This window comes from Chiloscyllium punctatum, chromosome 1, assembly GCF_047496795.1.
Source record: "Chiloscyllium punctatum isolate Juve2018m chromosome 1, sChiPun1.3, whole genome shotgun sequence".
Lineage (NCBI taxonomy): Eukaryota > Metazoa > Chordata > Chondrichthyes > Orectolobiformes > Hemiscylliidae > Chiloscyllium > Chiloscyllium punctatum.
The window spans coordinates 90,140,377-90,167,398 of NC_092739.1; the positions used below are offsets into that span (position 1 = coordinate 90,140,377).

The following is a 27,022-nucleotide window of genomic DNA, read 5'->3' on the forward strand; positions in this document are numbered from 1 at the left end:
TTAGTCTCACTTTTAATCACACAACCAGATGTAGGTATGTTTTGATTGAAAACAAATAAAGGAACCTTTTTGGCCAAATTAAGATTATGTTCTATATAGTCTGGAAAATTGTTCCACATGTTCCTTGGTTCTGTGCAATTTTTGACCCTATCTATCACGTCTGGAGATTATGCGGATGTTAGTGGATAGAGTGTTCTGTGGTATACTATTTCCAAACCACACAAATTAATGAAATTTAGTACTGTCGTCATAAGGTAATGGAGAATCACAATTTTTTAAAAATGTTGGCACACCTTGATTGTATTAACCATTTTAATAAACTGATAAAAAAATAAACATTTAAGTGTAACATAATCTTGTTCAGTGAGGAAATTGGCATAATATGTAATTTATATTTAAAAGAAAATTTGTTAATTTAATATTACAGTGAGGATAATGGACTGGGGGAAGGTTGCATATTTTGGTTAAGCATTTTGCAAATTGCATGAGAAAGTCCTGAAGTAATGTATTAAGCTTTTTTGAGCTATCTAGTTAGATTGAGATCTTAAGTTTACTTGCTGTCTGCAACAAAAATGATTTGCATTTATATAGCACCTTTGACATTGTAAAGTGATTCAAGGTACTTCATAGATGCATTATCAAACAAAATTTGAGACTGAGCCACATAAAAAAGTCTAGGGAAGATGACCAAAGTTTAGTCAAATTGGTAAGATTTAAGGAGCATATTAAAGGAGGAAAGCAAGTTGGGGAGGTTGGAAGAATTCACACTGATCCCAGGGAGATAGCATAGCTACCAATGGTGTAGCAACTCAGATCATGCTAGAGTTGGTACAGTGCAGGTATCCTGGAGAGATGTAGGGCTTAAAGAGTTCATAGAGATAGCAACAAGACCATGGAGATATTTGAAACACAAATAAGAATTTGAAAATTGAGGCATTGCTTACCTGAGAGCCAATGTAGCTCAGTAAGCAGAGGGGCGAGGGGTGAACAGGGCGTGCTGCAAGTTAAAACATAGGCAGTTGCGTTCGGACAAACTCAAGTTTCCAGAAGACGGAAAATAGTAGACTAGCCAGACGGGTGCTGTAATAATCACTTCTAGGGATAACAAGGGGGTGGATAAGGGTTTGAACTGGAGTTGAGCTGAGATAAGGGCTGCATCAAGTAATATTGCAGATGTAGAAATAGGTGCTCATGTTGACAGTGGGAGGTCTAGTCAAAAAGGTCCAAGGTTAAGTTTGTTTCAGTCCTGGACAGTTAATGGGGAGAAGGACGGAGTCTGGAGCCAGGGAAAGAAGTTTAGCTGGAGACCAAAGACAAAGGGCTGAAGATGACTGGACCTGTAAATTAGATTGGCATTAGTAGGGTGACTGCCTGTCCGCTCTCACAACTCATATCCCTGCTGTTACAAGCACTGGAGGAGATTTTAGATGGGTCAGCCACTGGTGCCCTATTTCAGGGAGGGATCCTTTCTTAACTAGCACTCTGTTTGAATGTGCTCCTAGGTTGCAAATCACCATCCCTAGTTCCCCTCCCCTTGTGGCATCTCAAACCTTGGACCAAATGCATCTCACAATCTCTATCCCTCAAATCCTTAAATACTGAGATCATTCTGATAATCAAAGCTTGCCTCCTCAATGCCGAAGTGCTGATCATCATTCAGGTTGGAATTATTGCACTGGAGAGAGCTCCTGACCTTAGAGTGACTGACAATCACTCAGTCAGAATTTCCTGTGCCTGGGGAGCTGACATTCCTCTTCCGGCCTATTAACAGCCAAATGACAGGTGCTCCTGTCGGGGGAGGAAGGTGTCTCGAATACTTGCTCCCAGTGGTTTTGATCTTCCTGATATTTAGTGAGAGGACGTTTCTGATCTCTCAGTCCAGAACGTTGGTCAAACAGCCTGACAACTTAGAGACAGCAGAAGGAATCGGGAGGTGCAGTCATGGAGTCGAGTATATTCTGATAATTTATATATAGAAATAAACATCGGTCTTTCAGGTGGTCTCACCAAGTTACAGGAAGTAGTTGAGAAATAAGAGGAGCCAAGGATAAATCCTTAGAGAATGCCAGAGATAATTCTGCTGGAGAAAGAGAAACCATTGCAGGTGTTTCCCTGGTAACCATTCCTTAAATTGAAATAAAATGAGTTGAAAACAGTCAGATCCAGCTTATCTAATATGTTAGAAATAAACTTTTTAATGTTGATGGTTTCTCGTTATTATAATAATCAAATAATTCTTTATTTACTGTCATGTTTTGTGACATCTACAAGAGTGCTTTAGCTAACTTTGTGATTATATTACAGCAATAATAGTAACTACATATTAACTTCATGCATTTCAAGGGTATGCATAAGTCAGGTTTTAACTTAAATCTGGCAATAAATAGGAACAGGGTGAAAAGAAATATTCTTCAAATATCAGTAGACTGAATTTCATGCAACACAGAACTTGTCTGCCCTGTCACTTAAAATGGTGGTCAGGACCATTTCTGCAAAAAAAAATACAATTCTTCCCAGTCAGTTTATACTAAGAATCATAGACTCAGAGTTGTACAGCATGGAAACAGACCCTTCGGTCCAACTCATCCATGCTGACCAAATATCCCAAATTAATCTATTCCCATTTTCCAGCATTTGGCTCATATCCCTCTAAAGCTTTCCTATTCATGTACCCATTCAAATGCCATTTGAATGCTGTAATTGTACCAGCCTCCATCACTTTCTCTGGCATTCCATACATACACCACCCTCTGCGTGAAAAAGATGCCTCTTAGGTCCCTTTTAAATCATTCCCCTCTTACCTTAAACCTGTTTCTTCTAGTTTTGGACTCCCTCACCCGAGGGAAAACACCTCTATTTACCCTATCCATGCCCCCCATCATTTTATAAACCTCTACAAGGTCACCTCTTAGCCTCCAATGCTCCAGGGAAAACAGTCCCAGCCTATTCAACCTCTCCCTATAGCTCAAACTCTCCAACCCTGGCAACATCCTTGTAAATCTTTTCTGACTCCTTTCAAGTTTCACAACATCCTTCCTATAGGAGGGAGACCAAAATTGCATTCAATATTCCAGTAGTGGCCTAACCAACATTCTGTGCAACCACAACATGACCTCCCAACTCCTATACTCAATGCACTAACCAATAAAGGCAAGCATACCAAAAGCCTTCTTTACATGATGTTAAATAGCTCAGGGCTGGACTTTGTCTTCCATCTGTCTTGTCTTAGAGAGCTGCTGATTAATTTAGTTGACCATCTGCTGTGTTCACCAAGTAGCTCCAAGTTTGTGTTAGTTGCTGCTGGGCCTACAGTCAGAACTCAAGGAAAAGGAGGTTATGGAAGTCAGATTTCAAGTATGTCTAGATCTTTTGACTTTAAAAGAGGGTCTGACCTTTGGTTACCTCATAGGAGGTACTTTCCCCACCTTTCCCAACAGCTGTTCTCTCAGTGAAAGCTACCGGGCTACCTACAAGCCATGGATCACCTCCAGCTGTGGGTGAAGTCATGGATGTGTCCAGATGAGTTACCCAAGGATGGATGATGGATGGGCCATCCATTGCTTCCATCACCTCTCATAAAATGGGAGATAGGTCAGTGGAGGTCCAAAAGATGGTCGGCAAGCCAAACGTTGCATTTTACAAGCCATGCACATTCTAACATGCCATCGAGGGTTGTAAAAACAAGCCAAAACTGTAATACTTCTAAATATGTGCTTGATGTATTACTGAAACCTATGTTGGTATCAGCAATTTTCTCACATTATAAATTTTTTCATTTTGAAACAGTTCTGGGCGTGGAACTTGCCTGGATAACGAACCACCAAAACGTGATTTTCTTTATCCAACAATAGCGCCGGGCCAGGTGTATGATGCTGATGAACAATGTCGGTTCCAGTATGGTACCACGTCACGCCAGTGTAAATATGGGGTAAGACATCTGAATCCTAACATTGTTCAGTTGCAGTCTTTCGTGTATTTCAGCAATCCTGTAACAGTCATATGAACACTCCTGGCTTTCCCCCACGTATGTACCATGTAAATGGACAATCCCATTTTCCCTTTTAGTTTGTAATTGCTTTTAACTGATTATGGTTTAGCTGTTTGATACTTTCATTAACTTTGTTGTTAATATATAAGAAGAATAGCAACATGAAACATGCATAAAATAAATATTTTCCATCAACAAAGGCCATGTGCCATCCTTGAGATAAGATAATGCTTCTGACTCACTGTCAGATCCTAACAGATACCTGAGAGTCTTTCAAAGAAGAACAAAGAACAAAATACAGCACAGGAACAGGCCCTTTGGCCCGACATGCCATCGCCAACACATATTGCCCCTCCATACTAAAACGGTCTTCACTTACAGGATCTTTATCCCTCTAGTCCCATTCTATTCAGGGATTTCTCCAACTGCTTCTTGAATGCTGCTTTTGTGTCTGCTTCCAGAACCTTCTCTGGCAATGCCTTCCAGGCACTTTGTGTGAAAAAGCATGCCTCGCATATCTTTTTTAAACTGTACCCCCGCCATGCACTTTGAAACTGTGTCCCCTCATAATGGATCTCCTCCACCCTGGAAAAAAGCCTCATGCTTTCCACTCTATCCATGCCATTCACAATCTTATAAAACTGTAGCAGCCTACACCTTGTCGGTTTACCACCCTTGATCTTAAGAAGCACTTGACTTCTGCATGATATTTTATCCACAACATGGTCATATCTGGAAGCATAGAATATAGGATCTCATTTCACCCAAACAAACAACATTTTTCAAAACTGTTAAGGTGCTTGGTCTTGTGACCCCTCACAGTTTGGAATATGCTGCTGTGTCAACAGTTGCAACTTATTAGTAGATTGTATCCACATAAAATGAGTTTCAATGTTAAAATTAGCAGTGTTGAAGTAACATTTATTAGAAACTCTAGCCTATAGTGTCTTTTCCCAGTGTATGGAAGAACAGTGTATGGAAGGTCCAGTGAGGCCTTTACAATGTGATCTTTTCTGTGCACTTGGAACCTATTCCACATGATAGGATGGAATAATTTTATAATATCAATGTCAATTTTATAGCGGGTCATTCATATTTTCTTACCTAAAACATTGTAATATTAACTCTTCTATATCATGCATTACACTGATCAAAATTTAAAGATTTGAACAGAACTGATGGTTCCATCAGCTTTAAGCATGCATATCTTTTCAACTGAAGTTTTTTGATTCATTCCTTATTTCCCCCACTGAGTTTGACATTCTTTCCTCTTGTTCCCTCAGGAGAAAAAAAAATTGAGACTTTTCTTTGACGTTTAAGATGACATATCAATGCAAGTTTAAGCGCTTTAATTCATCACTTTTTTGTAATGCATATCCATTGTAGATCACAGAACATTGGTATATTTTCAGTCACAGATTTATATCAATCTACTTATGAAAATACACGGCAAAAATTGTCCCCCCGCGAGTGTGTTGAGAGCAGTTGTGAATAGAGGTATGAAAATACGGTGAGAATGAAAATTATCAGGCTCTTGATGTGGAGAAAGATTTCCCCAATTTTGCAATCTAGGCCTAAATAGCAAGTTCAGATTCTCACCATTGAGTAGCAATGACCTTATCTCCATTCATTTGCCTCATATTAATGTACCAACACGTCTTATTTATCTGCCAATGTTCTCTTCTTCTTCATTGAAAAACCAGATGGTGCAAATTGCCAACATGTAAATCAGCGAGTACCTGGTGATGAAATGTCCCAACAATAATGTAACTGTTTCTTCATAACAATGTGATTGGATAATCCATGGCCACCATTCTCCTTGACACTTCAGAAACACAACATAGCATTGGCTAACCACTTACTCACCATATCATCATGCATGCTCTCGGTCCAACTCACACACTGTTTCAATTCTTCAAACCTTTTCCTTGAAGCTGAGCAACAACAATGCACTGCTGAGGTCTCTTTGTGGGCAATGATACATACCTATCTCATGAATCTGCACAAGATGCATCTATGGCTGTTAGGTTGTTTTCTTAGCACCCATATATTTTGAGCTTGTTTGGAAGCTACCAACCTCTATCTCTGAATCACAGAACTGTTATTATGCAGAAGCAGGCAATTTGGTCTATTGAGCCTGCACCCACTTTTCAAACAAGCAGTTATATCTTGTGCCAACCTCCTGCTTTTTACACATATCCTTGCGTACTATTGCTATTGAAATGATCATCCAATCTCCTTTTGAATGCTTCAATTGAACAGGCTTCTAACACATACCTTAACTACTTGTATGAAAATGTTTTTCTTTTACATTACCCTTGCTTCTTTCGCACATCATTTTAAATCTATTCCCTTTCATTCTTGTTTCTTTTACAAGTGGGAACAGTTTCTCCCTGTCTACTCTATTCAGCTAACTCATGATTTTGAAAGATTCTATCAAATCTCCTCTCAGCACTGCTTTTTATCATTTATACAGATGATTTGGATGTGAATATAGGATGTGAATATAGTTAGTAAGTTTGCAGATGACACTAAAAGTCGGTGGCAATAACGGTTGTTTCGGAGTACAACAGGATCTTGATCCGATGGACCAATGGGCTGACGAGTGGCAATTGGAGTTTAATTTAGATAAATGTGAGGCGCTGCATTTTGGAAAGGCAAATCAGGGCAGGATTTATACACTTAAAGGGAAGGTCTTGAGGAGTGTTGCTGAACAACGAGACCTTGAAGTGCAGGTTCATAGTTTCTTAAAAGTGGAGTTGCAGATAGATAGGAGAGTGAAGAAGGTGTTTGTATGCTTACCTTTATGAGTCAGTGCATTGAGTGAAGGAATTGGGAGGTCATGTTGTGGCTGTACAGGACATTTGTTCAGCCACTTTTGGAGTATTGCATGCAGTTCTGGTTGCCCTGCTATAAGAAGGATCTTGTGAAATTAGAAAGGGTTCAGAAAAGAATTTACAAGAGTATTGCCAGGGTTGGAGGGTTTGAGGAGAAAGTGAGGACTGCAGATGCTGGAGATCAGAGCTGAAAATGTGTTGCTGGAAAAGCCCAGCAGGTCAGGCAGCATCCAAGGAACAGGAGAATTGACCATAGCAACACAACGGTTGGAGGAAGAGCGCCTTATCTTCCGCCTAGGAACCCTCCAACCACAAGGGATGAACTCAGATTTCTCCAGTTTCCTCATTTCCCCTCCCCCCACTTTGTCTCAGTCAAATCCCTCGAACTCAGCACCGCCTTCCTAACCTGCAATCTTCTTCCTGACCTCTCCGCCCCCACTCCCACCCCAGCCTATCACCCTCACCTTAACCTCCTTCCACTTATTGCATTTCCAACGCCCCTCCCCCAAGTCCCTCCTCCCTACCTTTTATCCTAACCTGCTGGACACACTTTCCTCATTCCTGAAGAAGGGCTTATGCCCGAAACGTCGATTCTTCTGTGCTTTGGAGGGTTTGAGCTATAGGGAGAGGCTGAATAGGCTGAGCCTATTTTCCCTGGAGTGTTGGAGGCTTAGGGATGACCTTATAGAGGTTTATAAAATCACGAGGGTAAATCATGAGGGACAATGTCTTTTCCTGAGGTGGGGGAGTCCAAAGCTAGATTTAAGGTAAGAGGGGAAAGATATAAAAGGGACCTAAGGAGCAACTTTTCATGCAGACGGTGGTACATGTATGGAATGAGCTGCCAGAGGGAGTGGTTGAGGCAGATACAACTACAACATTTAAAAGGCATCTGGATGGGCGTATGAATGGGAAGGGTTTAGAGGGAAATGGGCCAAATGCTGGCAAATGGGACGAGTGGTACCAAAGGGTCTGTTTCAGTGCTGTACATCTCTGTGACTCTATGACTTTGTCTCCCCAAGGGGAAGAGTCCCAATTTCATCAATCAGTTCTCATAATTGATGTTTCTCATTCCCAGAATTATTCATGAAAATCAATTCTGCACTCTCTCCGATGCAATTACTTTTTTATAATAATGTGTTGCCCGCAACGGTACACAATATTCTAGCGGAGGTCTAATAATTGTCTTGTACAAGTTCAACATCACCTCCTTGCACTTGTACTCTATGTCCCATTTACTAAAACGGAGAACACAATTTGCTTTATTAACTGCTTTCTCTAGGCTACATAAACATCACACCTACAACATGTGCCAGCAGTTGAAATCACAAGCTGCTCCAGTAAATGGCTATGTGTGAAAGTCAAAGAGGAGGAATCCTTAGGGGGGTAAATTCATTGGAGTCAGTAGGAGGTACTGCTGCAGCCTGTCAAAGACTTTTCCAATTTCATTCAAATATTTTGGCCACAGTCACACGGGAACTTTGTCTAACCAGATTACAGAATCTTGTCCTTTCAGACTAGCATTTGGACCATGATGAATCCTGCACTTAAAAAATGTAAGCAGTCCAGGCAATACAGAAAAGATCATTTGGCTTCTTTTGAAACATGAGTATGGGGCTTGGCCATGCTCAGTTGAGACTGTTCTGGGATGGGGGTTGTTGTTGGTGGTGGGGGTGGAGGTGGTGGTAGGGGTGGAGTGAAGGAGATGGTCAGTCATATGGATTTGGTTGGTGGCTTATAGGGACAATTCTTGAGTCCTAACGAAAGTCAATTCAAGTGAGTACTGTAGATGCTGGAGATTAGAGTTGAGTATGGTGCTAGAAAAGCACAGCAGATCAGGCAGCATCCGAGGAGCAGGAAAATCGACGTTTTGAACAAAAGCCCTTCATCAGGAATAAAGTCAATTCAAGTCTTTTTTTTAGATTAGATTTACAATACAATGTGGAAACAGGCCCTTCGGCCCAACAATTCCACACCGACCCGCTGAAGCGCAACCCCCCCATACCCCTACATTTACCCCTTACCTAACACTACGGGCAATTTAGCATGGCCAATTCACCTGACCTGCACATCTTTTGGACAGTGGGAGGAAACTGGAGCACCCGGAGGAAACCCACGCAGACATGGGGAGAACGTGCAAACTCCACACAGTCAGTCGCCTGAGGCGGGAATTGAACCCGGGTCTCTGGCGCTGTGAGGCAGCAGTGCTAACCACTGTCTGGGGCTGGGGAGTTATTTACTAGGACACTGACGAAATGGTTACTGTGATGGAGGTCAATTATAGATAGTTGGGTAAGATTGCATAGTGAATGGAAGATTACTGGAAGCTACAGAAGTGGGGAGCAATGTTATTTTTAAGCTGCTTTTAGAGGTTCTGTGCACGGCGATCAGCATTCCAACACTGTTTCCAGTATTGACTTCTGGTATCTGAAACCACTGCCTTGTACAGACCATGACGATCCACACAAACAATGAAAGGGAACATGGATGGAGGTCAAGGTTTAAAAGGTTCATGGTAACTCGGGCCTGTACCTGGGGAAGGTGCAGGCCCATCAAGGCCCACTGGCAAAAGTAGGAACATTACTGAATTCCATAAAGTCTGTCACTGGAAAGTAGGAGAAGCTCAAAGGTCATAGGAGCCACAGGGACAACAACACAAAGATGGAGGAAACTTGTACATCACAGACAGAGCCTGCAACTCACTCACACTCTGGTGAAGTTGGAACGTTGCCATGTCTGATCAAAAGTCAACTGTGCAATAACTACACAAAGTGACTGACATCACATGCAAAGTGACATGTGCTTTTTCTTTGTGGTTGAAATAAAACTCTTGTAATTGGAGGCTGTCCTAGGGGCAGTTGCAGTAACCCTGCCTCCATTGATTCAGTAATGCCACCCATCTGGCTTGAATTTGTACTTTATTGACAGGTTATTCATTGTCAAGAATGCACATTAAAAGTTATGGCCTCAAGCAATCATAAATATTAAATTATGCACACTAATTTTCTCCTTGGTGTCTCACCTAAGCAATTGTTTTGAGAACAATGTGCTTAAAAGAGGAACCTGAATTTACCATTTCATAACTATACTTCATAGCAAGCACTGGAAGACACCATTTTGCAGTTGTCAGATTCATACATTGAACTGTACGTATGCAGGGACATGGTGTGTGATGTGTAAGAGAGTTTGTTCTTTTGATGCATTTATAGTGGCTTTACTGGCAGAGTTCTACTGCCAATGTAGCATAAAAACTTTAACTATGTAACATACTATTGGATAATGTCACAATCATGAGCGTTCCTTTTGGGAGCATGATGTTGACCTCCTTGGGAATTCTCCTTGCTACACTGTGTGGCAGTTGTGAGGAGTAGCATTATTGTTGCACATTCCTTACAGATTATCTGCTTATGGGTCTCATATGGAGGACATTGTTGCTGAAGTCACCATTCTTTGAAAACAACATGGAAAGAGACAATAATTCCTACATTGTCAGCAAGTCCAACAAGAGGCAGCAACGTTCAGCAGCAGCTGGACAACCTCCAGAGGGAGACACTGCAGGTGATGATCCAATAAGTGGGTGCAGGCAGAGGTGTATGATGAGACCCCACATCTTGCTGCTATTTCTTTCAACCGACTGAAAGAGAGCTGGTTAAGGATGTCCCAGGCCATCATCTCTGAGCTAGAACATCTGCTGAAGCAGCATTTATACTCAGAAGACTCTGTGGCCATCTCATCCCAGTGGTCGTCAAAACCATAGCTACCCTGAATGTTTATGTCAGCATCTCATTTCGATGAGCAACCAGAGGCCTTTGTGAGATCCCAACATTTGCCCCCAAAAAATGCACCTGGGATATCACTGAGGCCATTTTCTTTAGGTCACAGCTATTCATATTCTCTGTGATGAGAAGAGACAAGTAGTGGGAACTTTCACCATCACTGGCTTCCATCAAGTGCACAGCACTGTAGACTGTATCCAGGTTACTTTGAGAGTGTTCTATCACTAAATTGCAGAGTTCATCAACAGAAAGACTTCTACTGCATCAACATTTACAGTATATTAGTGTTATGTAATGGTTGACCATTGATGCTAGATTCTGGAAGTGTGTGCCAGACATCCTGGAACTAGATAATTCACAGGTTCCTACCTCCTTCCAAGGTCCTCAAGCCATACAGGGATAACTACTAAGAGACAAGGACTATCTTCTTCAAAAATGGTTCATGACACCTTTATAAAACCCTCTGACAGAGGCAGAATGGATATACAACCAAGCTCACACTTTCACCAGGGCCACAGTGGAGCAGACTGTATACCTTCGTACGATGAAGTTTCAATGTTCAGACTGCTTCAGTATAGTCTTGCAGTGTATCCCACCATTGTGGCATGCTATACCTTGGATGCAGACAAAATGGGGGAGTTACAACAATTTTCTGAAGCCAAGGATCAAAGAATCGATTTGGAGGATTGTCTAAGACAGCATCACAGAGCAATGTACTGTCAAGCATGAGAGGCCAGAGAGAATCTAATTGAAAGCCACTACCAGGATGATGAGCTGGGGTTGGTCTTCGTCCAATTGTTTAAAATTCAGTTGATATTATGACAAGTAGCCCCTACTTAATGCAAAGGACCTTTGAACCATTAGTACCAAGATTTTGAGGTGCAGGTGTTAGACTGGGTGTACAAAGTTAAAAGTCACACCTGTTGGATGATAGCCTGATATTGTGTGATTTTTAAATTAGTACCAAGAGCAGGTCTCATCTCATGGCAGAGGCTGAGCAACTGCCTGGTCTCTGGTGGTCCTCTCCTCAGAGACCCGAGTATTTCTTCCTTGACTGGCTTGGGTGATGTGCTCCTGAATCTAATGTAGGAAGGCAGCTACTGAGGTGACTCTCTCTGAGCTGGATGTGGTGCAGTTGAAATCCTCATTGATGCCTCTCTGAGGGTTCAATAGTTTCCACCTCAGAGATACAAATGCAGTTGAGCTTCTCCAGTGCTGGTCTTCATGGAGAAATTTACTTCATAATACTGATGCCTGCGTAACAGGAGAGGGAAGCTGTTGTTGAGGACACAGTAAAATCTGTGCAGATGAATAACGGCCTAGCATTGGTGGTAATGGGAGAACAGTGTGGTACAACACCATGAAGCTTACTGGATTGGTTACTCATCATGGTCACTTCATTCCCATGTAATAGTTGTGGTCTTTTCTGACCAAATCCAGAATTTTCTCCTTATTGCAAGTGAGTAATCTGAATTCTAACGCCAAGCTTGGACATCTTGGCCTGGCTGGAGGCGAGATTGTCTGCAATGAGACAAATGGAAGGTTTGAGCATGATGGAAATGGATAGAAGAGTCCATTCATGGTGATACAGGAACAGGAGTGGTGGTGAGGTGTGACAGTGAGTCAATGGGAAGTGTAGAGAATAAAGCTAAGTAGAAATTACTGGAAAAGCTCAGAACTGAGGAAAGGTCACTAGACCTGAAACATTAACTCTGATTTCGATTCACAGAAGCTTCAAGACCCGGCTGAGCTTTTCCAGCATTTTCTGTTTTTTGATTCTGATTTCTGGCATCCACAGTTCTTTAAAAGCTTAGTGGTTTAGGAGAGTGAGGTAAGTGTGAGCCTGCCAGATGCTGGCAGGTGGGACTAGATTGGGTTGGGATATCTGGTCGGCATGGACGGGTTGGACCAAAGGGTTTGTTTTCATGCTGTACATCTCTATGACTCTATGACTATGTATGCAAAACTGAGAACTGCAGTCCCTGAAGATTCCTGAAGAAGAGCTTATGCCTGAAACATCGATTCTCCTGCTCCTTGGATGCTGCCTGACCTGCTGCGCTTTTCCAGCAACACATTTTTCAATCCCTGAGCCTTGATAAGAAACATGCAGAGTGACAGAGTTAGAATGGTGGCCTTGTGAGGATGAGGTAGCTGAGAGAAGATAATGATACTTTTCTTAGTGAAACATAGAAAATCATTGACCTTCCTGCACTAGCCTGAGTCATATCTGCGTCCATTCTGGCTTGGTCAGATGGTGTGGCCTCCTGTGACAGGCCATTTGGAAAGGAATATTTTCCTCCCTATCATATTTTCCTCCAGGACTCTGCTTGAAAAGCTGGGAGTGAGCATTCCTTTCCTCTGGGCCATGTCCTGAGTGTAGAGTCTCGAGCAACACAGTGTGAGGGGCAGTTCCTGACTTGGTGTGTCTGCAGTGATGTGCACCTGGGCTTTAACTACAACACCACAGGTTCGAGCAGTGGTGAGCATTACTGCCTCTTCAGCCATGTGATTTCCCCAAGAAGGGAGCCCATGCCAAGTTGCACAATGAATGAGTTGAAGAGCAGAAGACTGTGTGAAGAAAGTCACTGCGGACCTTATGAACCAGGCACTTTGAATCTCACTCATTAAATACTTCAAATGAAAATGGGAATATTCATCCATATTCACTCACTGAGCTTGACTGTAATTAATTTACATTCAACTATTATTTCTTTCTCTGTTCTGACCTAAAAGGGGCATTGTCCTGTAGTGAACATGACTTGGAACAGCAACTACTTGCTCTCTGAACTTCCCTCACTTCCTATATAGATGGGCTTAGCCTGCACACATACAGACACACATGCACACGTATACCAAGATACACATATATGCACATACATGCACGTGCTGTCTCTGTTTTGGTGTTTTTAGACCCATTTTGTCCATGCCACACCTTCATTTAGATCCTTGCTACATCTCTATTTTCCCTTCACCACCATTAGCAGCTTCTTTATCTTAGGCTGTGAGTACCTTCAGACTCTTTTCCACGAGCACCTGCACCTCCCCATCCCTGCCCATCTACTTCATAAAAAACACAATTTTCCAATCTGAGAAAGGGTTACATCAGGCTTGAAACAAAGCAATGTGCAGATGCTCACTTGGTGTCTAATTATTTGTTTGTGAGATTTTGACATAGGTGGCAAGGCTGGGTTGTTGTCCATCCTTAATTATCCTTGAATCATATACCTCTTCAGAGGGCATTTAAGAGTGGGGCAACTGATGTGGCTGCAGAGTAATGTTTTCTAAGTGAAGAGCTGGTCGTGTTCTCAAGCATGGACTCTCAATCAAGATCTGTGGCTGCTCAAAATATTTAAAGAGGTCTGCCAAAATAATTAGATTGCCATAGGAACATTGCTGAGTGGCATCTCGTTCTGCTATGTTAAGATATCATATTAAGTGAATGGATGTGCTCTCCTCTGTTAGTCATTATTGGATAAGAGGAGGGGTCAGAGCTGATATTAGACGTCAACACCATCAGTCTCAACAGAACTCTTTCTCAGCTCCCGTGATTCTTTAGAAACTTTACTGTAACTCTGCCAACTTAGCAACAGCTTAACAAGTTAAACAGAGCTTTACAAAATTCGAAGATTATCTCAACTTCAACATCCAGCAATGTTAGCACCGAACTACTAATGTCAGTCTACCAACCTTAACCACAAATAACAAACTTCAGTGATTGCACCCTGACTTCACTAATGCTGAACCACTCTCGCCTAAACTGAAACAGGTAAAGTCATAGGGATCTAGATAAATTCTAAATGTCAGGAAAAATCATTGTAAGTGCACACAATAATATACAATGCTTTCTTTTTAAATTCACTTATCAACATCTTGACAGAATTGTTGCTGGAACATCAGCTGGAAGTTTTGTATTATATAAGCAAATTAAAAGTAATGCTAAATAAATGCAGAACTGATTTTTTTAACAAAAAGCTTGTGTTACAGACAGGTGGCAGAATTTTTATAACACCAGGCAATAAGGTGGGTTGAGAGGGGAGCGTCAGAAGCCAAAAGATTGAGAATCCCTGTTCAGATATACTGTACTTGGAGGATTTTGGTTTGCTGTACTTGCCTCCCAAGTATTATCTCTGCACTAACTTCAGTTCAGATCCATCTCTTTGCAAATGAGGCAACCTTGAGGATAAATTATGCTATGCTGCTGTTAAAGATGTCCTCACAGATGGTTGCAAAAAAATTGCCTCCCCTTTTGGTCAGGGAATGCTGCTTGAATCAGAGAAACCAATAAAGGGAAAAAGAAATGACAGTAGAATAAAAATTAACGATTATACTGCATTTGTTTATTTTTGTAGTGATTAAAGTTGTGAGTCTGTTAGAAAGACCAGAGTTCTTTAATTAATGCATTCAATCAAAGCAGCTTTACAGGCTTGGGCACGAGAAATAACTAAACGTTCAATGATGGCTGCCAGGAAACCATAAATGTAAATGTAAAGTTCAGGTGTTGCAAACACTTAGTATGGTGTCCTACTTAGTGCTCTATTGTTGAAAAAGTGATTCAGAGTACATTGTATTTATTGAAGAATAAAATTTGTTGCTGTAAATGGAATTTTTTAAAGCTTTTTCATAACATGAAATAGGAACAGCATGAGCAAAAAAGGACAAAAATGCAAACCTCTGCAGCTCTTCATACTGAGCTATACATATAAGGAAATTAGCTTAAAGATGTGTACTTTCTAAAGTAGGTGCTTTCTGCAGGACTGTAAGGAATGTGTGATGTATTTCAGACTCCAATGATGCAACACTTTAATCATAATCAAAAATGATTTTGTTTTGCAAATAGCTTTGGTAATTTTAGGGTTTTGTTCCCCATAATAATGGATCCTTTAGGTTATTCACTTGTTACGTTTCTGTTGTATTTTGTGGATAATCATTTCCACAAGTGTAACACCACCTGATTTCCCCCACACCTGAAATCATCCGCTGTAGCTCTTTTATCTTTGTTACCTTTGTTATTTCTAGACTTAACTATTCCTTTGCCCTTCTGACTGACATCCCACCTTCAACCTTACATTAGCTTAAGGTAAGCTAAAAATCTACTACCTGTATCTCAGCAGCCTCGATATTAAAATTCATACCCATGGGTTTGCCGAACATCCTTGCCCTTTTCTGTCAATGTAACCTTCCCCATTCCTACAAGGCTCTGAGATATCTGTCTTCCTAAGTTGCTGCCTCTTGCATGTCCCTGACTGGTTCACCAATGGCAGCTGTGCATTCGGCTGCAGAGGCCCTTAGTCCTGCTATTCCCATACTGAATCTCTCCAGTTCTAAAACTGTTCTCCTCTAAATCACTCCATACAGCCAAGTGTTTTGAAAGAATTTTGGATTATTTGTTCTAATAAATTCTTGTGTGACTTGGTTTCTCATTTTACATGGATATACAGCGCAGATTTAGGGCATTTGACCTAATCACTCCATTTTAGTCCACTCGTGACTCCTCCCATTTTCCTCCTCTAAATCTAATGTTGTAGCCATCAATCCTTCTCCCTCATGCACTTACCTGAGTCCCCTTAAATACATCTATATTATTTGCTTCAACTGCTCCCTGTGGTAATGAGTACCACCTTCTCACCATTCTTTGAATATGCAATTTCTTCTGAATTTCCTGTTAGATTACTTGGCGGCAGTTTTATATTGCTGGCCACTAGTTATGCTTTTCATCCAAAAAGGAAACATTCTCTCTACATCCATTCTAATCCTTTGCAAGATCTCTATTAGGTCAGCTCTCAGACTTTTTCCAAGAAAACTTTTTCCAGATCATTAATCCTTTCCTGCACACATCTTTGTGTCATATTGCAAATCTCATTTACACCCTTTCCAGTGCCTCTAAATCCTTTTCTATATAACATGGTGACCACACTTGTATAAAATACTGTTTACATATTATCCAACCATTGTTTTGACACAGTCTTTGTTTGATGTGAAGTGCCATTGAATACTTAAAAGTGCTTCGTAAATATAAGTATTTTATATTTGTTCACGGGATGTGGATTTTGCTGACTAGGCCAGTACTTAGTACCTGTCCCAGATTGCCCTTGAGAAGGTACTGGTGAGCTGCCTTCTTGAACTGCAGTCATCCTTCGAAGGTAGCTATTCTCACAGTGCTGCTAGTAAGAGAGCTCCAGAATTTTTATTCAATGGCAGTAAAGGAATCGTTATGTAGTTCCTCCTTAGGATAGTGTGTGGCTTGGAAGGGAACTCGATGATTCTAGTGGCATGTTGCTCTTGTCTGTTAATGTGGTGGAGATTGTGAGTTTAGAAGGTGCTATCAAGGGATATTCTGCGAGTTATTGTAGTGCATTTTCTATGTAGTGCACATATTTACCACTATGCAATGCTGATGAAGACACTGAATGTTGATAGTGGTAGATAAAGTGTCAATCAAGTGGGCTGCTTTGTCCTGGATGGTGTAAAGCTTCCTGAGTGTAGCTGGAGTTGCCAAGCAAGAGGGGAGTATTCCATCACACTCTTAAGTTGTGTCTCGAAGGTGGTGGATAGGCTTTGGAGAGACAGGAGGTGTGTTACAATAGTCCTATCCTCTGACCTGCTCACGTTACCACAGATATTGCAGTTCAGTTTCTGATGAGTACCACTTTCTCACTGTTCTTTGATTAAGCAAGTTTCTTCTGAATTCCCTGTTCGATTTCTTGGTGACTGTTTTATATTGATGGCCTCTACTTATGCTGTTCAGGATGTTGATAGTGGGGGATTCAATAATTGTCATACCATTGAACATAAAAAGGTGTTGATGAGATTCTATCTTGCTTTTAGATTATATTAGATTACATTCCCTACAGTGTGGAAACAGGCCCTTCAGCCCAACAAGTCCACACCGACACTCTGAAGAGTAACCCACCCAGACCCATTTCCCTCTGACTGATGTACCTAACACTATGGGCAATTTAGCACAGCCAATTAACCTGATCTGCACATTCTTGGACTGTGGGAGGAAACCAGAGCACCTGGAGGAAACCCACGCAGAAGTCATGCTCTGAAATTGTTCAATTCATTGTCGTCTCCAAAATGCTGTAAAGTGCCTAAGCAAAAATGAGCTGTTGTTCCTCCAGTGTTGGAACACTATAGCAGGCCCAGCTTGAGAGAAAAGAAACAGTCTATTGAAGTACCAAACAACTTGGAGGCAACTCATGGGAAAATGTCTGGAGAAGCCTCTGGTTGTTCAGGCATTAGGGGGTGGGGATTTCGGGCGGGGGGGGGGAATGTGGTCAGAAGAGTGGTAAATGAGACATAACTGAAGGCCTTCTTAGCCATGTGGATGGGGATTCTTCTTCTGAGGAATAAAGAGAACATCTCAGAGATACCTCAGAATGGATGCGGTGGAGACGGAGAAACTGGGAGAATGGGGCAGGAAGTAGAGTATGAGAAAGTGAAGTCAAGGTAACTGCAGGAGTTGGTAGGTTTGTAATAGATATTGGTGGACACCCTATCCCCAGAAACAGAAACATTGAAGTCAAGGAAGGGAAGTGAAGAGTCAAAGATGGACCAGGTGAATGTGATAGAAACTAGAGGCAAAGCAGAATAATTTTTTCAATTCTGAATAAGAGCAGGAAACAGCACCAATGACATCGGGTGGAGGCCCAAGTGGGACTAGAACAAGAAATCTCCACAATGAAACAGACATAGCTGGACCCATATAGGTACCCGTGGCCAAACCTATGGGTTGGAGAAAGTGAGACGACTTAAAGAAGTTGTTCAAAGTGAACACAACCTCAATGAGATGATGAAGGGTGATGCTAGATGGGGACTGTCAGGCCACATTTCAAGGAACAAGTGGAGAATCTTTTGACCATCCAGATAGTGGATGGCCATGGATTATAGTCTATGTTGAAGAGGAGGCAGCCGAATCAGGAAAGTGGAAATTGTGAAAAATGTCAGAAGAATCACAAATGTAAGTGGAAAGAGAGGAAGCAAAGGATGAAAACATAACCTCAAGATAAGAAGAAATGATTTCAATGGGACGGGGTCAAGCTGAAACGATGGCTTTATTGGGGTGGTTCTGTTTATGGATTGTGGGAAGGAGATAGAAGCAGGCTTTGTGGGATTGTGGACTATGAGCTGGGAAGCTGTGGAGCTGGGGAGATCTCCAGAGGAATGAGATTAGTGACAGTCCTGGAAACAAAAACCTGCTCGAAAATAGTTGGGTCATGATCCAGAGAGAGATAGGAGGAAGTATCTGAAATCTGGCCATCAGTTTCTGCCAAGTAGATGTCAACATGCCAGGTGATAACAAAGGCATGGTTAGACGTAAGAGAACAGAGTGCAGCAAGTTCAGAGGGAGACAGTTTAGAGTGGGTGAGAGGAGCAGAGAAAATAGGTTGGCTGATGTCACGTCAACAGTTTTCAATGAAGTGATCAAGTAAAAGTAAGCAGCGAGAGGGAGGGTTCCAGTTAGAGGGAGAAGTACTAGAGACGGGTGAAAGGGTCTGTGTGGTGAGGAGAGTACACCTGTCCAAAAAAGTGTACACAGCCAGAAGAAAAGTTAATGACATGCCGTTCCAAAATTATTGAGGTGGAGCACAAAGGGAAAAAGCTAAGAACTTTACTGAACACAGATAATTCAGCATCAGACAGGGAAAGGTTAAAAGGTATATTGAATACATGTCAAGAGATGAGATTAGAAGAAGGGATGGAATTGGAGGGAAGGGAGGGGTCAAAGAAACTAGAGGGACATTGGTATCTGTCAGCCTTTGGAGGCTTGTGATATTGATCACCTGAAAGGACGAGATTTAGCATTTATTGCCCATCTCTAGTGGCCCAAAAGCCAGTTAAGAGTCAACCATATTACTGTGGGCCTGGAGTCACATGTAGGCCAGACCAAGTAAGGATGGACATTTCCTTCCCTAAAGGACTTTAGTGAAACAGATGGGGTTTTTTTCCCATTGGGCCAGCAGGTTTGGGCTAATTATTGAATTCAAACTTCACCATCTGCCCTGGTAGAATTCAAGCCCAGCCCTCCCAGACATTACCTGGTCTCTGGACTAATAGTCCTGTGATAATGCCACTAGTCCATCACCTCCCCAGTTTCAACAAGCAACCATTGAAAAACATATACTTATGATTCTTACATTATATTGTTTTGAGTGGAACAACATTAAACTGGAGAAAGGAAGCTGCAGTCATCACCTGGCCTTTTATTTGGACAGGAGAAAGCGAGGACTGCAGATGCTGGAGATCAGAGCTGAAAATGTGTTGCTGGAAAAGCATAGCAGGTCAGGCAGCATCCAAGGAGCAGGAGAATCGACGTTTTGGGTATGAGCTCTTCTTCAGGAATGAGGAAAGTGTGTCCAGCAGGTTAAGATAAAAGGTAGGGAGGAGGGACTTGGGGGAGGGGCGTTGGAAATGTGATAGGTGGAAGGAGGTCAAGGTGAAGGTGATAGGCCGGAGTGGGGGTGGGGGTGGAGAGGTCAGGAAGAAGATTGCAGTTAGGAAGGTGGTGCTGAGTTCGAGGGATTTGACTGAGAAAAGGTGGGGGGAGGGGAAATGAGGAAACTGGAGAAATCTGAGTTCATCCCTTGTGGTTGGTGGGCTCCTAGGCGGAAGATGAGGCGCTCTTCCTCCAACCGTCGTGTTGCTATGGTCATGCTATGCACCGCCAGACCATAGCAACACGACGGCTGGAGGAAGAGCGCCTCATCTTCCGCCTAGGAACCCTCCAACCACAAGGGATGAACTCAGATTTCTCCAGTTTCCTCATTTCCCCTCCCCCCACCTTGTCTCAGTCCCAACCCTCGAACTCAGCACCACCTTCCTAACCTGCAATCTTCTTCCTGACCTCTCCGTCCCTACCCCCACTCCGGCCTATCATCCTCACCTTGACCTCCTTCCGCCTATCACATTTCCAACGCCCCTCCACGAAGTCCCTCCTCCCTACCTTTTATCTTAGCCTGCTGGACACACTTTCCTCATTCCTGAAGAAGGGCTCATGCCTGAAACGTCGATTCTCCTATTCCTTGGATGCTGCCTGACCTGCTGTGCTTTTCCAGCAACACATTTTCAGCTTTTATTTAGACAGCTGTATAACATTTGCATAAAACCTGGATACAGCATCAGTGTTCATCATTAACACATGTGTAGATGTTAGCCTCTTTTGCGATAACTATTAACAGTCTAGGTTAATGGTTTACCCAAAACTCATAGTTCTCAGTTCAAAACTTTGCAGTTCTAGGTCAAACTTTCAAAGGCTCTTTCTGTTTAGGTGTTTTAGAGTTAGTACCATACCTAACTAATTCTCCACCCTCACAACTTAACTCTACCAGGCATTTTTAAGACTGTATATTAATGCTAGCAAGTAGCAATTGTGAACTTAACTTTTCCCTATATTCATGAAAAAATACCTTTAGGTAATGTTTGTATTCAACATGCAACAGCTGCCCTTCAGTGAACATCCCTACTTTTGACTTATGATGGAGGGAAGGTCATTGATAAAGCAGCTGAAGATGGTCGAGCCTAAGACACTACCCTGAGGAACTCCTGCAGAGATGTCTTTGGATTGAGATAACTGACTTCCAAAAACCACAACCATTTTGCTTTGTGCCGGGTATAACTCCAACCAACAGTGAGTTTTCCCTGATTCGCATTGACTTAGTTTTGCTAGGGCTCCTTGATGCCACACTCTGTCAACCAAGACCTTAATGTCAAAGGCTGTCATTTTCACCTCACCTCTGGAATTCAGGTCTTTTGTCCATGTTTGAACCAAGGCTGTAACATGGTCAAGAGCTGAGTGGCCTTGGCAGAACCTAAACTGAGCGTCACTGAGCAGATTATTGCTGAGAAAGTGCTGCTTGCTGGCACTGTTGACAACTCCTTCCACCATATTGCTGCTAATCGAGTATTGGTTGCTAGGTCAGTAATTGACTGGGTTGGATTTGTCCTGCTGTTTATGGATGGGAAATACCATAAACAGCAATTTTTTATATCACTGGGTAGATGCCAGTGTTGTAGTTCTATTAAAACAGTTTGGCTGGAGCTATTGATGCAAGGTCTATCGATGCAAGAGACTATTGAAGTGTGGCTTTCAGCAAGTATTGTTTTTGCTTTATCAACATAATGCAGAGTCCTACAAAGGAAGGATGGATATATATACTATCCTCTAAAAGATGAAATGGAATTCTCACTATGATTATTGTTTAGACTCTGCAGTGAAGTTTGTTGCTGTCACAAACTGTTTTTATTACGTGTGTTTACCATATTGCTATCCTACTTTTAACAACGGTTTAAATCTTAACCTTAACTTTCAAAATAACCGTTGAACTCACCGCCAGTAGTGACATGCTGACTTGTCTGTTTTCACCAAGTGTTGGCATCCTGGTGTCAGCAACATCTTGACATCAGCATCAATTGTGTGGTTTGAAACATTCAAGGATTAATTCTGTAGCCCTTTTGATTGGGTTTCAGATGCATACACCATGTGTCGCGGGACCAGTGCATGCAGTGAGAGATTCAAATCATTTGGAATTCATGGCGGGGTAAAGTCCTCTATATGCATGAGGCATGTAGTGTTGTCCTTGGGCAAAACCTGGAAGTTGCACCAAAACTGTATTTAATATTGCAATAATTTTGCCACTATTGTGTTGGATATAACATTGACACATACTCCCCCAAACAAGCACAGTTGCGGCATCGTCACATTTGCGGGTGTGACTGGTGTTGTGAGGACAGGCATGTTCAAGTGGAAGGTCTGATAAATAGGAGTAAAGATTGCAGACAATCATTATGTTTAGGAGTTTTGTGTATCCATCACTTATGCCATAATTCCATTCAGCAATGTAATTGGTTTCTGCCGAGTTTAGCTGTGTGTCTAGTGCTGTTTTCATAATACTGTGACTTGCTGTCAGATTAGCGAAATTTGAGGCTGAATCTTTGCTGAGCAATCTAATAAACTCCAGAAGCCAGTGGCATTCAGGCTGACCTTTAAGTATCAGGTCCTTGCTGGGCACTGAATTTAATCTGCCAAATTTAGATCGGTGACATCACCTGTTACTCAAGACTTACTCACGAAAAGATGGTTGTCTCAAAAGCAATCTAAATGTGACTGCAATTGTTTAAAAAAGAAGCCTTATTTTGATCAACTTGCTACTGCATTCTTTCCCAGGAAGTGTGCAGAGAGCTCTGGTGCCTCAGCAAAAGCAATCGTTGTGTGACCAATAGCATTCCTGCAGCTGAAGGTACCCTGTGTCAGACAGCAACTATTGAAAAGGGGGTAAGTACCCTTTCTGACCTCAAAACTTTCACTTAAGTGTGCATCAAACCTCATTTCCCTTAAGATAATCAGTTGACTGATTCATGTTCTTATAAATACATTTGGAATAGATGTAGGTGTGGGGGGCAAGCAATGAGGATGACACGGAATGTGTAGAAGGATATAGACAAGACAGGTGAATGGGAAAAGCTTGGAAGCCAGAACGGAATGTGTGGAAGTGTGAGGTTATGCAGTTTGGGAGGAAGACTAGAGGAACCGAATATTATTTAAAAAAAGAAAGACTGTTGAAAGCTACAGAAAAGGGATTTGGAAGTCTTCATCCATGAAAAAGCTAGCATCTAAGTTCATAACATAATAGGAAAGAAAATAGAATGTTGGCCTTTATTTCAAAGGGTATGGAGTATAAAAATAGGGAGGTTTTGCTAAAACTATACAAGGTACGAGTCAAACCACAGCTGGAATACTGTGAACAATTTTAATCCCCTTATCTAAGGAAAGCTTTACTAGCTTTGGAGGCAATCTAGGGAAGGTTCACTAGCTTGGTGTGAAGGGACTGTCTTAGGAGGAGAGTTTGATTAGGTTGGACCCATACTTGTTGGAATATAGAAGAATGAGAGGCAAACTTATAGAAACAAACAAAATTCTGAGGGACTTGGCAGAGTAGATGTTGATAAATTGTTTCCCATTGCAGGAGAAATTAGAACCAGAGCATTGAATCTCAGAGTAAGGGATTGCACATTTAAGACAGAGATGAGGAGGAATGTCTTCTCTGTGGAATCCTTTACTGCAGAGGCTGTTGTGGTTAAGTTGTTAAGTGTATTCAAGGCTGAAATAGATTTTTAATCAGTAAGGCAAACAATAATCAGTATGGATTTAAAACTGGAAAGTGGAGTTTAAGATTATGAGATAAGACATAAGATTTCTTCATTTTATTTGATCTTGGGTAAAGTACTTAATGATGTTATGTGTTTCAACTGCTCATTGTAAAGCATTTCTGTTACAGTTAATAAGGTCCATGCATATTTTAGGAAACAAATCAATTAATCAGCATCAGATGGCAACAATGTAATTTTAAAACTGGGTAAGATAAAGATGTCAGATTAACCTCTGGTAACTACTTTATGCACACAATTGAAGAGATGGCCATATATGATGACAATCTCCACATACATATTTTCACACTATGTCACACTATGTAAAGTGCTGTGAACAAAAGTGGAAGAGATAGTTTTGGCATATTTCAGTGTGAAAGCAGAACCAAGGCAACAGGTCAACTTCATTTTAAACTTGTACACTGTGCAAACTGTCTGGGTAAAAACAGAAATTTCCCTTATTTGGAGTTGGAGATGTTTGGACTGTTCCCTTTCTCTTTCAGTAACAATGTGGAAAGGTGGAAATGAGCAGGAGACAAAAGCAATATCAGATCAGTCCAACTTCTAGCTGAATCAAGCCAAGTCAGCAATTCCACACGCTATATTTATCCTGATTCTGTCACTATAGTTCCTGCTTGCTTTTCTGAGCTGTAAGGACCTCTTGAAGGTGTTTATGTTTCAGTGGGTGGAGAGTGTTATTGTGTGTGTAGTAGCTGCCAGGATACTTGGGGTCTGCCTGGCTGGCAGCTGCCTTTTCAAAAATGATTAAAGTTACTTGAGTATGACTGATGAGATCTTCACATAAAATAAGCTGGGAAAAATGCTAGCCCTTCCAACCTTTTCTTGTTCTTCAACGTTGCATGTTAGTCATATTTTCTGTTTTATTTTAATCTTTTTTGGAAGCAGCACCTCAAAATTTATTTATATCTTCGCACAAAAGGCTAGGAAAACCTTACTGCTGGGAAACTTTGAGAAATGTCTGATGAGTGTTGAGATACATCAAATTGTCAGAAAGCTGATCAGAGCCTGGAAAATTGATTGAAAAGTGCAAGAAATTTCCAACAATTTTCCAAATAATTGCAGTGGTAAATATAAGTAAATTGTAAATTTGAGTAGATAAGGACTTTGTGCAGACTGCAACAAGGAACTGAATATAGCAAGTTAATTAGAAGGGGTGACATGCAGACTTATGTTTCTGATGGAACTTTGGTGAAACAAAACATTTTGGACGAGAAAATGTCTTTGGTCCATTTGCAGGCCTGAAACGGTTGGAAGACTAGAAGCAGAAACAGATTGGGATCAGCAAAGGTTCACTCCAGCTGTCATGCTGATTCGACACCACAAACCCGATCTGAGCCATTTATGGAGAAATCGGATTGTGGTTGGGTAGACAGCGCTTTGGCAAGCAGTGTGTGAACTCGAGGATAATGAGAGCCAATTATTAAGCAATGTGGGCAAGGGACATCTGCTCAGACCATAGCTAGGCAACCACAGTGGGCTGATGTTGGAAGATAGGGAAGTAGATCTTGATTAATACGACAATTGACAACCCCTACCAATTCTGGTCATACCTACATAATTGCAGCAGCAGTCTGCACCACGGGCATGGGACCCCTCCAGTGAAAGTGGAGAGGCCACTGTGACTTGTACATTTTTAAAAAAAAATTGACTTCCTTCTTCAGCAACCTCTGTTGCTGTGCTTTCTCTTCCTCCATCCTAAACTTTCTGTGGAACAGCCATTGTGTCAGTGCTGACAGCCTTAGGAACTCACCCAGCAACCCAAGGCTGTTCCTTGCATTAATTGACCTAGCGCTTTCAAAATCTGGATGGCTATGTCTGAAACATGTCACACAGGGTCCGAATCCTGGAAGTGGACCGGCAGCTTGTGTTCCTGACCAATAATTGAAAATCCTGGCCCAGGATTGTGCACTGGTCATAACTCCAAAGACCCAAGGATTACTGAAAATTGTGTGTCAGCCCTCTATCGCAAATTTCCAGGGAAGTATTCCTACTGGGTTCTGGAGATATGCATTATACTGCCATCCAGTTTTTTTTCACAACTTGACATCTGTGTGAGAGTACGTCCTGAGGGCGAGGGAGGAGAATATTAGAGTACATGTGGTTCAGCAGCAGTTCACAATAGTGAGCTAGAGAAGGAAGTTAAATAATATCTGACCTTTTAGTTGTCAGTTCTTAGTAAGGCTTGCACAATCACTGGAAAACATACAGGTATTTGATTTAGGAATAAAGAATTGACCATTTGACTCTTTAAGCCTGCTCCACCATTCAATATGATCATCGCTAATCCAATTAATTCACATCCTTGTCTACCCATGATAACCTTTCACCTGCATACTTATGTACTTCTGCCTTAAGAACCATTACATCATGGTTCAATTTGCCAAGTTAAAGTGAATATAAACTATCCCAAATGGTAGAATTTAAGGAAGAGCAGAGAGTTAACCTGATACCAAGGCAAATACCTCCATCAACCATCACCACTAATAAAAGACTGATAAAAGCATTGTGCTTGGTATGTTTGTTTTCAATTGTTCCTGCTTTAACCTAATGTATCGTGTTGGACTTTTCATTTACTTTTTGCTCAGATTTTGGCACCTTTGTAATTGTTCTGCAAAATTAGATATTGGACCCAAATGTGTCCTGTATTTAAGTTACAATTAGGCTTCATAACTGTCCTTGAGAAATAATTGAGTAATTCATTATGTATTGCTTGGTATAACTTGAGGGTGTGATAAGCTGTTCTTCCTTTGCAACAAGTATGCAATAAGATTCCATAAACACTAGCTCCTTTGTAGCCACCTGCAGAATAAATAAGGCTTTATGACTTGATTAGTGTATATTTACAGTGAAGTATTCAAGCGTTCATAATGATGAATGGCTGATCTCTAATTCTAAGAATATGATTCAATGTTCTAACGTCCCCAACCAGGGGAACCATTTTGTCAGCATCCACAATGCCAAAGAATTTTATGTTTCAATTAGATCACATCTCCTTCAAAATTCTCTGGAATATCGAATTTTTTAGCAGTAGAATTTATTGTAAAATAAAAAAAAGAAATAACCTGTCAATTGTTAGAGTCATATTTCTTAATTTACAATAAGTGATCGTGGACTAAATCTTAACTCATGAGAAACAGGTGAGTTTGGGGGAGTGCCGGAGGGTAATGTGCAAGAATCAAAAACAGACAGTGATCTGATTTTACCAGAGAGGGACGAGAGGTAGGTAATCAATTTGCTCATGAGAAACAAATATTGTA

At 41.4% G+C, this 27,022-nt stretch overlaps 1 protein-coding gene across 9 annotated transcripts in view; it reads left to right on the top strand.

Moving 5' to 3' along the window:
- The window catches only part of adamts6 (ADAM metallopeptidase with thrombospondin type 1 motif, 6), a 339,528-nt gene that overhangs the window by 192,785 nt on the left and 119,721 nt on the right, over positions 1 to 27,022 (top strand). For all 9 annotated transcript variants that reach the window (XR_011960687.1, XM_072570764.1, XM_072570790.1 and 6 more), the window contains 2 exons: positions 3,787 to 3,928; positions 22,765 to 22,872. Coding sequence is in view for 8 of the 9 variants with exons in the window: in XM_072570764.1 (XP_072426865.1) it covers positions 3,787 to 3,928; positions 22,765 to 22,872 (250 nt within the window). In the remaining variant the exon portion in view is untranslated. The remainder of the gene's footprint in view (positions 1 to 3,786; positions 3,929 to 22,764; positions 22,873 to 27,022) is intronic.